The sequence below is a fragment of the Camelina sativa genome, chromosome 17, assembly GCF_030686135.1.
Source record: "Camelina sativa cultivar CO46 ecotype springtype chromosome 17, ASM3068613v1".
Taxonomy (NCBI): domain Eukaryota; kingdom Viridiplantae; phylum Streptophyta; class Magnoliopsida; order Brassicales; family Brassicaceae; genus Camelina; species Camelina sativa.
Genome location: NC_141896.1, coordinates 16,820,061 through 16,835,049, shown reverse-complemented (window position 1 = coordinate 16,835,049; position 14,989 = coordinate 16,820,061). Strand labels below are relative to the sequence as shown.

Here is a 14,989-nt window from a genome sequence, read left to right as displayed (position 1 = left end):
TCAAAAATGTTGTATGGAGGGAAACCGTTCATCTAGGGAGGCTCTCACCCTATGGTCCACCACTAGAATCTAACTAATGTATGCTTTTCAACAAAGCTTAAACCCAGCTTACATTTGATGTAAAGAGAAAACGGTTTTTTTTTATGAATAAAATTTTACATTCATTCAAAAAAAAAAAAAAAAAAAAAAATGTTGTAAATAAATAAAAGAAAACGATTATATATCCTTAATGTATATGATTACTAGTTTTTATATTTGAATATATTCATAATACAACGGATAAAGTTGATGAATCGAAGAGCTTCCAAATAGCGACCCAAGCAGAATATCAATAAACCAGGATCGAACCTTGTATTTTGGCTACAAAATTATATTTTATTGATAATTATAATAGGGTAAAATTAAACCAAAAAAAGGCTATAAATGTTATAAATGTGTGTGTGCTAGCGATCTAGAGCTTAATTGTAGAAAGATTAGATAAAAAGTTGTCTTCTATAGTTCATAAAAGACCCTAATATAGAAAAAGTACAATAAGTCATAAAATCTAAAGCCAAAACTAGTTTAAACCTAAAAAAACAAAGAAGCACCAAAACTTTAAAGGTTGTTCTACTGAGGTCTTGTTCCCATAACAAACATGAACGCATCATCTTGGTCGTCCTTGGAGGCCTCGAGAGCTAATAGTTCTTTAATCACTCGCTTCTCTTGTTCCTTTCACAAGAATGAAAAACCATATAAATCTTTGACATATCTTATTCGTTTATTTGTTCTTTTCTCTGAAATACAATCAAAGCATGTACCAGATGTTCAATCTGAAATAGCCAGTTAAACCTAAAAGGCTAAAACCAAAGCTGCTAATTGGACAATATATATATATATATATATATATTTGTTATGCATAATTTTTTTATTAATTTAGTATGACTCAATAATCATCGTAATTAAATTATCTGAGATAATGAAGAAAAGTTAAACCTAAAAGACTAGGAACTGAGCATAGTAAGTAGGAAACAACATTAGAAGACAAGAAGAAGAACAAAATTGAAACTTTAGAGAGACGAAAAAGAAAACTCTAAGGTGGCATGATCAAACATACCTCGAGTGAAGGTCAGCCTTCATCTTATCCAGGCTCCTATAGAGTTGGATGTCAATGTCACTGATTCTTTGAGAGAAATTCTTGAACTATGTCAACAAGTAAGAAGCCACAAACGACCATTAATTATTAAGGAGTTCCAAAGAAAACAAAAACTAAGTCAAAAGGGATGGAACCCTACAATAAAAAACTTGTTATGTAATAATTTTTAAAGAATTAGAAGCAAATCGAGGAAGACGAACCACAAACTTCTTCTTTCCCTTGGAGTTGTTGAGAGACTTGACAGCCTCAGAATCAGCCGGAGTCGCCATGATCACGCGTTTCGTAAACACCAATATCCAAATCAGTAAAGATTTTGACTCCAAAACTTGGCAAGTACAAATTCAGACAAAACAAATTAACCTTAGATAAAGCTGGTTTTTCTTTTCTTGCCTTAATTAGTTGAGTTTAAGAGAACGCCGCGCAGAAGCTTGAGAGGAATAGGGTTACTACTTATACACATCTCTATAAAGCTATACCAAATATAATTAGGTCAATCGGACCGGTACGTTGATAATCCGGTTCGGTTTTACTTCCATTCCAACAAGTAGAGCGTATGTCCGCGGGGATGATCTTCCTATAATCCCCAAACAGTTATATCCCCCAAAATGTAGATACCAACGGAAGTGCCTGCTCATGATCATCAATCAAGATTTCACCAAAACAAAAACTAAAGGTAACAACTTTCTTGTGTTTAAGTTAATAAGTGTATTTAAGTTAACAACCTGAACAGCATCTGAGGCTGCATATCCTGCAGCTTGTCCACCCATGAACTGAAGACCGTTACCAAACCCACAAATTAATCCAGCCATAAGAGCCAAACCTCTTCCGTTCCAGTCACTCAAGTATTCCCTAAAGGAAGATCTTGGTGAACCGAGCACAGGGTTGTACAGGAAAGTGATGTTTAGAGCGATGGCGATAACAAAACAAGAAAGTGAGAAGTAGAAGAACGCAGTGTAGACAATCAGCTTGGGAACGTCTTGTTTTAGAGTGTGCCATTGATCATTTGTTGCAAGGTTGAATAGTGGTGAGAACAATGAGAAAGAAAGACCTGCAAAAAAGGTTATGCCCAGACCAACAACCATGCTCTTTCCAAACACCTGAATCCAAGAGAAATGCATAAAGATTGGTTTACTTTGTTTCCTCCAAATTCATGATCAACACATAACAAAAGAGTAAGATCCTACTTTAATTGCTCTTGTGTTTTCGAGTGCTACAAGAAAAGCTGCAGTCCCTTCCTTTACATTCTCCATCTCTTCTTCTTCTACTATAAAACTAAAGAAGTGATGAGTGATCTTCCTAACACTATCACACAATCACACAATCAAAAGCCACACTGTATGTGAAACTTCACCTCCAAATAGTCTCTGGCACTCTTCCACAGTTTCACAAACTCATCAACGTACGCAACAATCACCATTATAGGTCCAGCCTAACCTGAGGGAGCTTGGCAAGAAAACTTGGTGCCTCCTGTGTTGTGTACTTTCACCAATCCCACCAAACACAAAGGCTATAAAGATTGCAGCCAAGAAGTTAGTGATGGAATAATCAAGATAGGTATGTTGTGGGAGACGACCACGTCGTTCAAGAAGTGCCATAAGAGCAGGCCATGTGCCTAAACAGAGCAGATAAAGCAATATACATAATATTGCTCCTCCTTTGCTCTCCACCACATAAATTCCCAATCCTTGAGATACCAATATCATCATCGACCTATGACTGCAAAGAAAACATCAAATTACCATAGAATCTCACCATATTCCCAAATTAGAACCTTGGTCAGCTATAGAATCAGGAAGCGAATAATTTAAGGATCGAGAACAGTTAACTTTTAGCATTCACAGCAACAAACTACAGAAAGCAAAAAGAAGATGCAGACGAATCCAGATTTTGACTAGAAATCACCCCAAAACCAGAGTTGAAGTTTCTTTTTTTACCTTGCTACAGAACAGAACAGAACAGAGCTCCACATGAACGATCTGTAGAGGAGGAGGAGCTTGTAGAGAATCCAAATAGCGACTGAAAGACCAGGAACGAGCCTCGTAATTTGGTTATAAAAAAAATACTTTTATTATTGGTTATTATGAACTTATTATTAATCATATAGTTTGGCGTAGGTATGAAATTAAACCAAACAAATGGCCTAACTCTAGAGCTTAATTGTGTTGTGAAACTAGAGAGTTAGGGAAATCTCTTGTTCTTATTATTGATATTCGAATGAGGTTACAACATATATATATAGGTTCCCATAGGAATAAGTACATGACCGACTAAGTAATAAGCTATGGCCGAATGGGCCTAAGTACAATGGACCGTAACAAGGACTAGTGATGGGCCGGTCAGGTCGAGTCCATCAAGTGTTTTACAACACTCCCCCTTGGATGAGACGACCGTGCCTATGCGAGGATAGGATCACTGCAATGTGCTAAGGGGATGCTGCCTCATTAAAACCTTACCAGGAAAACCCATTGGGACAAAACCTTAGTGAAGGAAAAAGAGTACAGCACACATTGCTCCCCCTGTTCCAAGCATCACTCTAAGTCCTTGAGTCTCCGCATTCCAATCTGGTGCGTGAGCTTCCTGAATGTTGTTGTCGGTAATGCCTTTGTGAAGAGATCGGCTGAGTTGTCGCATGATTGAACTTGCACCACTTGAACTTCTCCGGCCTTTTGTAGTTCATGTGTGTGGAAGAACTTTGGCAGTATGTGCTTCGTCCGATCTCCCTTGATGTAACCGTCTTTGAGTTGTGCGATACAGGCTGAATTATCTTCGTAGATGACCGTCGCTTCCTTGTTGTCTTCTAAACCGCTATCCGTCCGTATATGCTGAGTCATAGACCGCAACCAAACACACTCACGGCCGGCTTCATGTATGGCTAGGATCTCCGCGTGATTTGAGGATGTGGCCACCAAAGTCTGCTTCATGGAACGCCAAGAGATCGCTGTACCGCCGTGTGTAAACGCATAACCTGTTTGTGACTTACCATTGTGTGGATCGGATAGATAACCTGCATCGGCAAAACCAACTAAACCATCTTTGTTATAGTTAGTATAGTAAAGACCAAAGTCTGTCGTTCCCTGAAGGTAACGCAGTACATGTTTAATACCATTCCAGTGCCTTTTGGTCGGACAAGAACTATATCTTGCTAGGAGGTTCACGGCAAAGCTGATATCTGGCCTAGTGTGACTAGCCAAGAACATTAACGCTCCTATAGCACTGAGGTAAGGCACTTCAGGTCCGAGAATTTCTTCATCGGCCTTCTTAGGAGCGAATGGATCTTTATCCACCTCTACACTTCTCACAACCATTGGGCTAGTCAATGAGTGAGCTTGCTCCATGTTAAATCTCTTGAGTACCTTTTCTGTATATGCCTTTTGATGCACAAGGATCCCATTGTTTATGTACTCAAGTTGCAATCCCAAACAAAATTTTGTTTTACCTAGGTCTTTCATCTCAAATTCTTTCTTAAGATATTCTACAGTTTGGGCAATTTCCCCAGAGGTTCCAAGGATGTTTAAATCATCCACATAGACTGCTATTATCACAAATCCTTTGTTTGCAAACTTTCTTATGAATATACATGGGCTGATTGGGTCATTCTTATAGCCTTCCTTGACTAGATAGTCACTTAACCGATTATACCACATTCGACCACTTTGTTTCAGTCCATATAGGGATTTGTCTAGCCTTATGCAGTACTGTTCTCGAGAACCACCTTTCTTGTGTTCTATACCCTCTGGTAATCTCATATAAATTTCATTTTCCAGTGGACCATACAAATATGCAGTTACAACATCCATTAACCGCAAATCTAAATTTTCTCTTACTGCCAGACTTATTAGATACCTAAAAGTCGTTGCATCCATCACAGGGGAGTATGTCTCCTCATAATCTATTCCTGGTCTTTGAGAGAATCCTTGTGCTACAAGCCGTGCTTTGTATCTTACAATTTCATTCTTCTCATTTCTCTTTCTTACAAAGACCCACTTATGTCCAACTGGTTTAATTTCAGGTGTTGTCCTCACTATTGGACCAAACACACTTCTCTTCCTTAAAGAGTTTAACTCCACATCAATGGCTTATTTCCATTTATGCCAATCTTTACTTTGTGTACACTCTAATATAGATGTGGGTTCTACATCCTCATTTATCTCAAGTGCTACCTTATATGCAAATATATCATCAATGTCGACATCTTTTCGATTCCATTGTACACCAGACATAATGTAGTTTATCGAGATCTCATTGTTGTCAACTCCTTCAGGTTCTAGAGTCTCAGCGTCCTGAGCCTCCTTTGATACCTTAGGAATTTCTGTGACAATGTCTGGTTGTACCGTATTCCCTATAGTCTCGGTTTGATTTGCACCTCTTTTATTTTTCCGAGGATTCTTATCTTTGGATCCTATTGGTCTACCTCTCTTTGCACGAGGTTTAGACTCTGTAGCAACTTGATTATTGTGTTCCTTGTGAACATCAATTCGTACTGGTGCATTGCAAGCGGGTATGTACGATTTTGTTACTCTCTTTGGGTCAGCAAAGGAATCTGGCAATTGTATAGCTAGCTGCTGTAAATGAATTATCTTTTGAACTTCTGCATCACATGCTAGAGTTCGAGGATCTTGCCAATTTAAGGATGTTTGATTCCATGTTAATTCCTTGACCGGCTTGCTAGTCTCTCCACCTATCTTAGGGAATTCGGACTCAACGAATTGACAATCCGCGTATCTGGCCTTAAATAAATCTCCTGTCAATGGCTCAAGATACTTTATAATTGTGGGAGACTCATATCCAACATATATTCCCATCCTCCTTTGAGGTCCCATTTTTGTTCTCTGTGGTGGAGCAATTGGTATGTATACGGCACAACCAAATGTTTTGATATGGGACAAGTCTGGCATTTGACCCGTTAACAGTTGGGATGGTGAATATTTATGTTTACTAGATGGCCTGATGCGAATAAGTTCTGATGCATGTAAGACTGCGTGTCCCCATGCTGACACAGGAAGCTGCGATCGCATTAACAATGGTCGAGCAATCATTTGTATACGTTTAATGAAGGATTCAGCTAATCCGTTTTGTGTATGGACATGTGCCACGGGATGTTCCACACTCACCCCCATGGACATACAATAATCATTAAACGCTTGGGATGTAAACTCACCAGCATTATCTAGACGTATAGTCTTAAGTGGAAAGTCCGGAAAATGTGCTCTTAATCGAATGATTTGAGCCAAGAGCTTAGCAAATGCTAAGTTTCTCGTGGATAACAAGCATACGTGGGACCATCTTGTCGAGGCATCTATCATTACCATGAAATACCTGAATGTCCCACTAGGTGGGTGTATTGGTCCACATATGTCACCTTGTATCCTTTCCAGAAAATTCAAAGTTTCTTTTGTGACTTTTACTGGTGAGGGTCTTACAATAAGTTTCCCTTGAGCACATGCTACACAAGTTGCATTTTTAGGGAAAACTTTTCTTTCTGTGAGGTTGTGCCCTTTTGAACTCTTAATTAATTTTCGCATCATGTTCGAACCCGGGTGGCCAAGCCGGTCATGCCATAGAGTGAATTGTTCATTGAACAGTTTGTGCTTTGCTAAGTTAGCTTCTATCATATTTATTTTAGCATGGTATAAACCAGTAGCTAGGGCAGGTATAGTCTCTAGGACTTTCTTTTGTCCTTGTACATTCTCTGTAATGTATAGGAACTCTTTAGATCCTTCACCCTTGGTTTCAACATGAAAACCATTTAATCTTATATCTTTAAAACTCAATAGATTTCTCTTAGAGTTGGGTGAATATAAGGCATCACTTATCTCAATATGTGTACCCTTAGGCAACAAGATGTGAGCCTGGCCGTAGCCTTCAATCATATTTGCTATACCCGCAATTGTACTAACATTTGCACTTTTCATTTGGAGATTAATAAAATATCTTTTGTCTCTTAATATAGTGTGGCTGGAACCACTGTCCACCACTAGTTCACTCAAGTCCTCGGCCATTTCTATAAAGAGGACAATAATTTTGGATTTTAATAACACAAATTTTATAAAATAAAATCCATTGAAATTAAATTAAATAAATTATCCATTACATAGAAACTAAATCATAAAAGCATAGAAATTAAACCAAAATAAAACCAAAATTTATTCTAAATCTTTAAGGCAATCGGGAGTCTCATCATCTAGTAAGTCATCCTTCTCATGATCAAAGTCTCCTTCGTCATCGAGGTACACAAGGTTAGCTTCAGGATTCTTCTTCTTTTGAATTTCTTGGTATGCCTCAACGAGGTGTTTGGGAGTTCTGCAGTTCTTATACCAATGGTTTGTCATACCACATCGATGGCATGTCGATTTAGCCTTGGTGTGTGGTTTAAAGGACCCACGGCCCATACCACCACGTCCGCGGCCTCCTCGGCCACCGCGACCACCACGTCCTCTGCCACCACGACCGCGACTAGCTTGGCCGTAGTTTCTTTCTCTGTGGACGTAGTTAGTCTCAGTTGGCTCCTTAGGCCCTTTAGGCTCTATTGCAGCTTTCTTTCCCAAATCAACCTTATTGGCCTCTGGTAATGGGGCTGTACCAGGAGGTCTCATCGCACTGTTCATCATCAGCAACTCAACATTTTGCTCAGCGAGCAGTAATGCTTCAATGAGTGCCCCATAGTCGACAAACTTTTCATGTCGATATTGTTGCTGAAGGACTCTGTTATTAGGGCTCATAGTAGACAATGTCTTTTCTATCAGCTCTTGTTCAGTCACTTCCCTTCCACATAACCTAAGGATTGAGACAATCCTAAAAAGCTCAGAGTTATACTCTTCCACGGATTTGAAATCCTGGATCCTTAGGTTCTTCCAGTCAAATTCTGCCTTTGGAAGGAGCACCGTCTTTTGGTGCCCATAACGGCGTTTAAGCTGTGTCCAAAGGGCAAGAGGGTCTCTTATAAAGAGATACTGGCTTTTGAGGGATTCAGCAATGTGATGATGTAGGTGCTGGAGGCACTTACTCTTTTTCTTGTTAGTGCTCTCAAATTCCTCGCTGATGCACTCATGCAAGCCGTTCGACTCAAGATTGATCTCGGTGTCGAATGCCCATTGCAAGTAGTTATTTCCCGAAGCTTGCAAGACTGGGTAGTCAAGGCTCTTGAGGTTTGCCATCTGCAAAGAGAGACAACCGAAGGTTAGCATGCGATTTTTAAGATCGAACCATGCAACAATTATTTAGGTCATGCGGTATTTGAGACCGAACCATGCCTTAGGTCATGTGGTATTTGAGACCAAACATGCCATGCCTTTATGTATATTTTCGTGGTTTAATTTCCTATGCATGCAAGACAACAAAATTAAATGCATGCAACAATCCTAGATAGTATTTCCTTTTTCTAGGTTTTCCTTTTCATTCTAGGTTTGTGATTTAAGAGTTTTAGGAAACAATCCTAATTAAATTTTAATCCGAAATTCTAATGTTTTAATTTATAGAATATTAACATAATTTTATTCTTAATCGGATTTACTCTTAAATATTTATATAAATTCTTAGGATAATTACTATATTTAATTAGGGACTTATCCTAATTAAGTTTTAATTCCAATTTTAATGTTTTAATTTATGGAAATTTTACAAATTTTTTCTTTTGATCATAATCGAATTTTTCAATCCTAAGAACAATCCTATGAATTTTTGATCCGAAATTTTAATTTGGTTTCTTAAGTTTCTTATCTAAAGTTTTAATTCAAGGATTTTTTCAATCCTAGAACACAAGGTTTAATTTTCGGATTCAACCCTAGAATTCTTAATTCATGCAGCCAAATTTACATGATTCAATTTCTATATGATGCATGATTAGTTTAATATCCTAGAACAATTTAATCAACAATATCTCTAGGTTCTTATGCATCACACAAGCAATCAACCAAATTTTAATCTTTGAATATAATTGGTTTTAATTCTCAAGAAATCTAACAACCTAAAACATGATCTGATTTTAAAGTTTTAGGATTTAGAGATCTTAATCTATGTTGGTTGTTTACTTGTTTATCTTTTAGGGTTCAATAGTTTTTATGTTTAAATTCGATCCATAGGGTTTTAGAGAAGGTTTTCGAATTTCTTTACCTTCACCGTTTGGATTCTGATTGGTATGGACCGGGAGCTAAAGACCTCGGTAATTCTCTCCTCCTTGCTCACGAACTGCTTCCCTCGAACTGCTTCCCACGAACAGCTCCTCACGAACAGCTCCTCACGAACTCACCCCCGAGACCACGAACTAAGAACCTCGATCAGGTTTGTTTAAGAACTTGATCACGAGCTAAGGATGCTCGTGAATCAGTAGGAGATCTTCGAGATTAAGAGGATAGGTCTCGAAGAAGAAGAAGGTGGTTTCGGGTTTAGGGAAGAAGAGAGAAAGTGGCGGCTGCCTTTAGGGTTTTAGGGTTTTGAGACTATCGTGCTGATAACGTGTTGTGAAACTAGAGAGTTAGGGAAATCTCTTGTTCTTATTATTGATATTCGAATGAGGTTACAACATATATATATAGGTTCCCATAGGAATAAGTACATGACCGACTAAGTAATAAGCTATGGCCGAATGGGCCTAAGTACAATGGACCGTAACAAGGACTAGTGATGGGCCGGTCAGGTCGAGTCCATCAAGTGTTTTACAACAAATTGTTGAAAGTTTTATCTTTTTATTGATCATAAGAAACCTTTTTTAGGCAAAGTATACAATCAATCATAAACCTAAAGCGTGCGGAAAAAAAAAAGCACCTGAATCTTTTGGCTAAACTCGGGTGTGGTACCTAAACCCATATTATCTCGTATCACTCTTCTCCTTCACTGAAGACTGAGACGTGGCCTCCAACAGTTGCATGTACTGTGTCTTCTCCTCCTTCAAGTGCCAAGGTTTTTGATAGGATCTCCCTAGGATAGAAACTCTGATGAAGGCTGTAGACTGATGAATGATGATGAGACTTGATGGTGATGATGCGGAAAATGCAAATATGGTGGCGATGATGTTGTGAGATCGAGAATGTAGAGGGATATGGTGATGATCAGATGTTAGAACAATGATTCGATGGAGATAGATTGTTTAGGTGGCGATATGGATTGTAACAAGTGAAGAGTTTCTGAATCACAAAGTGTATAGAAACCCAGAAATCAAGAACGCATTCAAGAATTCAAATTGAGAGAAGAAAGTTCACAAAACGTGTTTACAACATACTTCTTCGCTAAAGAACAAGGAGGCGTGGCTATGGGCTTTATAATCAACCCTAGGCTCGACACTCCAAACAACAGGAAGTTCAAAATAAAACAACAAGACATTTTAAGGAAAACAAGAAAAACAGCAAATCATCAGGTACTGAAGTCTGGCAAAAGTCTAGTGACTTAATTCTGAAGTCTGGTGACTAAAGTCTGAAGTCTGGTGACTAAAGTCTGAAGTCTGGTGACTAAAGTCTGAAGTCTGGTGACTAAAGTCTGAAGTCTGGGGACTTGTACATTATTTCCCATTGGCAATGACTTCTAGATAACTCGACGTAGTGATCCATTTGCCTCATTAAAAACCATGCCAAGAAAACCCAGTGGGACAAAACTCAGCTATGGGAAAAAGAGTACAAACTTCACACCTAAGTTATCTAGTTATCATTACCGGGTGAAGTCTTCAAGGTGGAGATGTTAAAGACCTGGATCCTCGGTAGGTTGAATGACCCGTCAGCTATGAGTGAATGAGCTTCCTTAGCCATCTCCTTAGCTCTTGAGCGAGTGATCCTTCCCACAATCTCCGGTTCCTCTGCAGCTTCTGACTCCTTGCTAGCCATGATCATATCATCCTCCCCCTCTTCAAAAGGATTTGTCCTCAAATCGGAATTTGCATAATAAGGAAGCAAGTCAGAAACATTGAATGTGGAAGATATCTTATACTTACCGTGAAGATCAATCTCGTAGGCATTGTTGTTGATCTTCTTGATGACTTCAAATGGTCCATCAGCTCGCGGTAGAAGCTTGCTTTTCCTCTCTTCTGGGAACCTATCCTTGCGTAAATGAACCCACACCAAGTCTCCTTCTTCGAAAATGAGCTCCTTTCTACCCTTGTTCGCATGCTTCTCATATTGCTTGGTTCTTTTCTCTATGTTCTCCTTAGCTTTAGCATGTATCCTCCTCACCTGTTCAGCCTTTTCTTTGCCATCAAAGCTACACTTCACACTTAAAGGTAAAGGGATCAAGTCTAGAGGTGATTGTGGGTTAAAACCATAAACAATTTCAAAAGGAGAAAAGAGGGTAGCAGAATGCTTAGCGTGATTGTATGTGAACTCCACATGTGGTAGACATTCTTCCCATGATTTGAGATTGCTTCCCACTAAGGCTCTGAGGAGTGTCGATAGCGTCCTGTTCACCACTTCGGTTTGTCCATCTGTTTGCGGGTGACATGTGGTTGAGAATGAAAGCTTGGTTCCTAGTTTAGCCCATAACGTCCTCCAGAAGTGTCCTAGAAACTTGGTATCTCGGTCTGAAACAATCACTTGAGGCATTCCATGTAGGCGTACTACTTCCCTGAAAAACAAGTTAGCTACAATAACAGCATCGTCCGTCTGGTGACTTGCAATGAAGTGAGCCATCTTGCTAAACCTGTCAACCACAACAAAAATAGAATCTCTACCATTTCTGGTTCGAGGTAAGCCAAGAACGAAGTCCATAGAAATATGAGTCCAAGGTTGAGAAGGAATCGGTAGAGGAGTGTACAAGCCGTGAGGCTGTACCTTACCCTTCGCCATTTTGCAGATATGGCACCTAGAACAAACCTTCTCAACGTCTTTCTTCATTTGAGGCCAATAGAAGTGTTCTTGCAGTCCAAGTAGAGTCTTTGATACTCCGAAATGCCCAGCTAATCCACCTCCGTGAGCTTCTCTGATCAGCAGCTCTCTCATGGATCCTCTTGGTATGCACAATCTATCCTTAAAGAACAGATATCCATCCTGCCTATAATAGTTCTCAAAAGCAAACTTATGGCATTTGCCATAGCTCTCAGCAAAATCGATGTCAGTCTTATAAAGTTCTACTATCTCATCAAAACCCTCAAGCTTAGAAGACAAAGTAGAAATGAGAGTGTACCTCCTGGATAATGCATCTGCAACTACATTATCTTTACCTTTCTTGTACTAAACCGTGTAGGGAAAAGTCTCTATGAACTCCATCCATCTGGCATGTCTCTTGTTGAGCTTATGTTGTCCTTTGAGATGTTTCAGGGACTCATGATCAGTGTGAATAACGAATTCCTTGGGCCACAGGTAATGCTGCCACGTTTGAAGAGCTCTAACCAAAGCATACAGCTCCTTATCATATGTAGGATAGTTCAACGTTGATCCTCCTAGCTTTTCACTGAAGTAAGCTATTGGCTTCCTATCCTGCATCAAAACAGCACCTATACCCACTCCGGAAGCATCACATTCAATCTCAAAAGTTTTCATGAAATCAGGAAGTAAGAGAATAGGGGCAGAAATAAGCTTCTCTTTTAAGGTTGAAAACGCCTTCTCTTGTGCTTCCTCCCATCTGAATCCTACATCCTTCTTGACAACTTCTGTAAGTGGCGCTGCAATAGTACTGAAGTCTTGCACAAATCGCCTGTAGAAGCCTGCTAGTCCATGAAAGCTCCTGACTTCTACCATGTTTTTGGGTGTTGGCCACTCCTTGATAGCCCTGACCTTCTCATCGTCCACTCTAACTCCTTCTGCACTGACAACAAAGCCTAAAAAAACAACCTCAGTAGTACAGAATGAACATTTAGAAAAATTAGCAAAGAGGGATTGAGAACAAAGAACATTTAGAACTTGGCGGATGTGTTCTAAGTGTTCTTCTAAACCTTTACTGTAGATGAGTATGTCGTCGAAGTACACAACCACGAAGATGCCTATGAAAGGTCTGAGAGCATGATTCATTAAACGCATGAAGGTGCTAGGAGCATTGGTGAGACCAAACGGCATGACTAGCCATTCGTAGAGCCCTTGCTTGGTCTTGAAAGCTGTTTTCCATTCATCTCCTTCCTTCATTCTGATCTGATGATACCCACTCTTTAACTCGATCTTGGAAAAGATTGTTGAACCACATAACTCGTCCAGCATGTCATCTAATCTCGGAATTGGATGTCTGTACTTCACTGTAATGTTATTAATAGCTCTGCAGTCAACACACATCCTCCATGAACCATCTTTCTTGGGTACAGGCAAAACTGGTACTGCACATGGACTGAGACTCTCTCTGATGTGTCCCTTGCTCATCAGCTCCTCTACTTGCTTCTGAAGCTCTTTAGTCTTTACTGGATTAGTTCGGTAAGCTGGTCTGTTCGGTAGAGCTGAACCTGGTACCAAATCAATCTGATGCTCTATCCCACGGATTGGAGGTAAACCTGGAGGTATCTCTTCTGGAAACACATCCTTGTACTCCTCTATAATTTCTATCATCTCGCGTGGAAGCTCTCCTGCGGACTTAGTACTGGTGAGTGTTTCCTTGTACACAAACATGAATGTGGTCATCTCTGGATCAAATAGCTTGTTGAACTCGCTGAGATTGATGTACAGGCTGTGAGACACTTTTTCTGTATCCTTGCGGTTCATGTGAAGCTGGTCCTTGTAGATTTCGCTGGGTGTAAGTGGTAGAAGGGTGACCTTGCGTCCTTTGAACTCAAATGTTTGCTTGTTGGTGTAACCATCATGGAACACTCTTCTGTCGAACTGCCATGGTCTTCCCAAAAGAATATGACTTGACTTCATGGGAATAACATCACAAAGCAGCTCATCCTCGTACTTCCCAATCGCTAGTTTCACCATCACTTGCTGCGAAACTGTCAAAGCACCCTTGTTGTTCAACCACTGTAGCTGATAAGGTCTTGGATGTGAAGTAGTCTTGAGATTAAGCTTCTGTACCATCTCTTCACTAGCTGCATTAGTACAGCTTCCACCATCAACGATCAAGGTACATACCTTGTCTTGAACCATACACCGTGTGTGAAATAGGTTCTCACGCTGTCCTCTATCATCTGGATGAATCTGAACACTTAAAGCTCTGCGTGCTACCAACATTTCTCCCATTACGGCTGGTTCACCTTCTTCACCGAAATCTGACTCTAGTTCACTCTCTGAACTGTCTACTGGCACAATCTCTCCTCCTTCTTGAAGAAGAAACATCTTCTTATTAGGACAGTCTCTGGAATAATGCCCCATTCCTTGGCATTTGAAACACCTGATATAACTTGTAGAAGTGCTACTCTTGGGCTTGAAATCAATCTTAACCTCCTCTTTGACTGTAGCTGTCGCAGTTTGCTGTCCTTGGTGAAGGCGGGTTTACTGAACTCTCTTGGCTTGGAGATGTTAGGCGTAAAAGCTGACCTCACTCCCTTTCTCTTGATCTGCGATTCAATTAACTCTGCCTTATGTACCATTTCTTGCACATCTTCATAATTCTGCAGCTCTATCTTGTCTTGAATCTCTCTGTTTAAACCCCCGAGAAATCTAGACATAACCATGTCTTCACTTTCTCTTAGATCAGCCCTGATCATAAGTGTTTCCAGCTCTTGATAGTAGTCTCTAACAGACTTGGTACCTTGAATGAGACGCCTAAGCTTGTTAAGGATCTCTCGCTGGTAGTGTGTAGGAACAAACTTCTTTCTCATCTGCGTGACTAACTGTTCCCATGTAGTGATAGCAGGCTCTCTCTGTCGATGTCTAGTGAGCCCCAACTGCTCCCACCATAACAAAGCATAACCATTGAATTCAGATATGGCTATCTTCACCTTGTTCAACTCATAGGTTCCTTGAACCTGAAAATTCGACTCCATCTTCCTTTCCCAGTCTAGATAAGTCTCTGGGTCATTGG

At 39.9% G+C, this 14,989-nt stretch overlaps 1 protein-coding gene and 1 pseudogene across 2 annotated transcripts; both read right to left on the bottom strand.

Annotated features, from left to right (window-relative positions):
* Nucleotides 1-1,488: 1,488 nt before the first annotated feature.
* LOC147923892 (ureide permease 5-like) lies at nucleotides 1,489-3,181 on the bottom strand (annotated as a pseudogene). Its single transcript, XR_015586192.1, has 5 exons — nucleotides 3,067-3,181; nucleotides 2,484-2,848; nucleotides 2,317-2,396; nucleotides 1,855-2,229; nucleotides 1,489-1,759 (listed from the first exon to the last, which is right to left on the bottom strand). The product of XR_015586192.1 is annotated as an ureide permease 5-like (transcript).
* A 4,094-nt stretch (nucleotides 3,182-7,275) lies between these two features.
* LOC147923891 (uncharacterized) lies at nucleotides 7,276-8,286 on the bottom strand. Its single transcript, XM_087496565.1, has one exon. It carries the CDS (start codon nucleotides 8,284-8,286, stop codon nucleotides 7,276-7,278), a length of 1,011 nt encoding a protein of 336 aa, XP_087352691.1.
* Nucleotides 8,287-14,989: the final 6,703 nt, after the last annotated feature.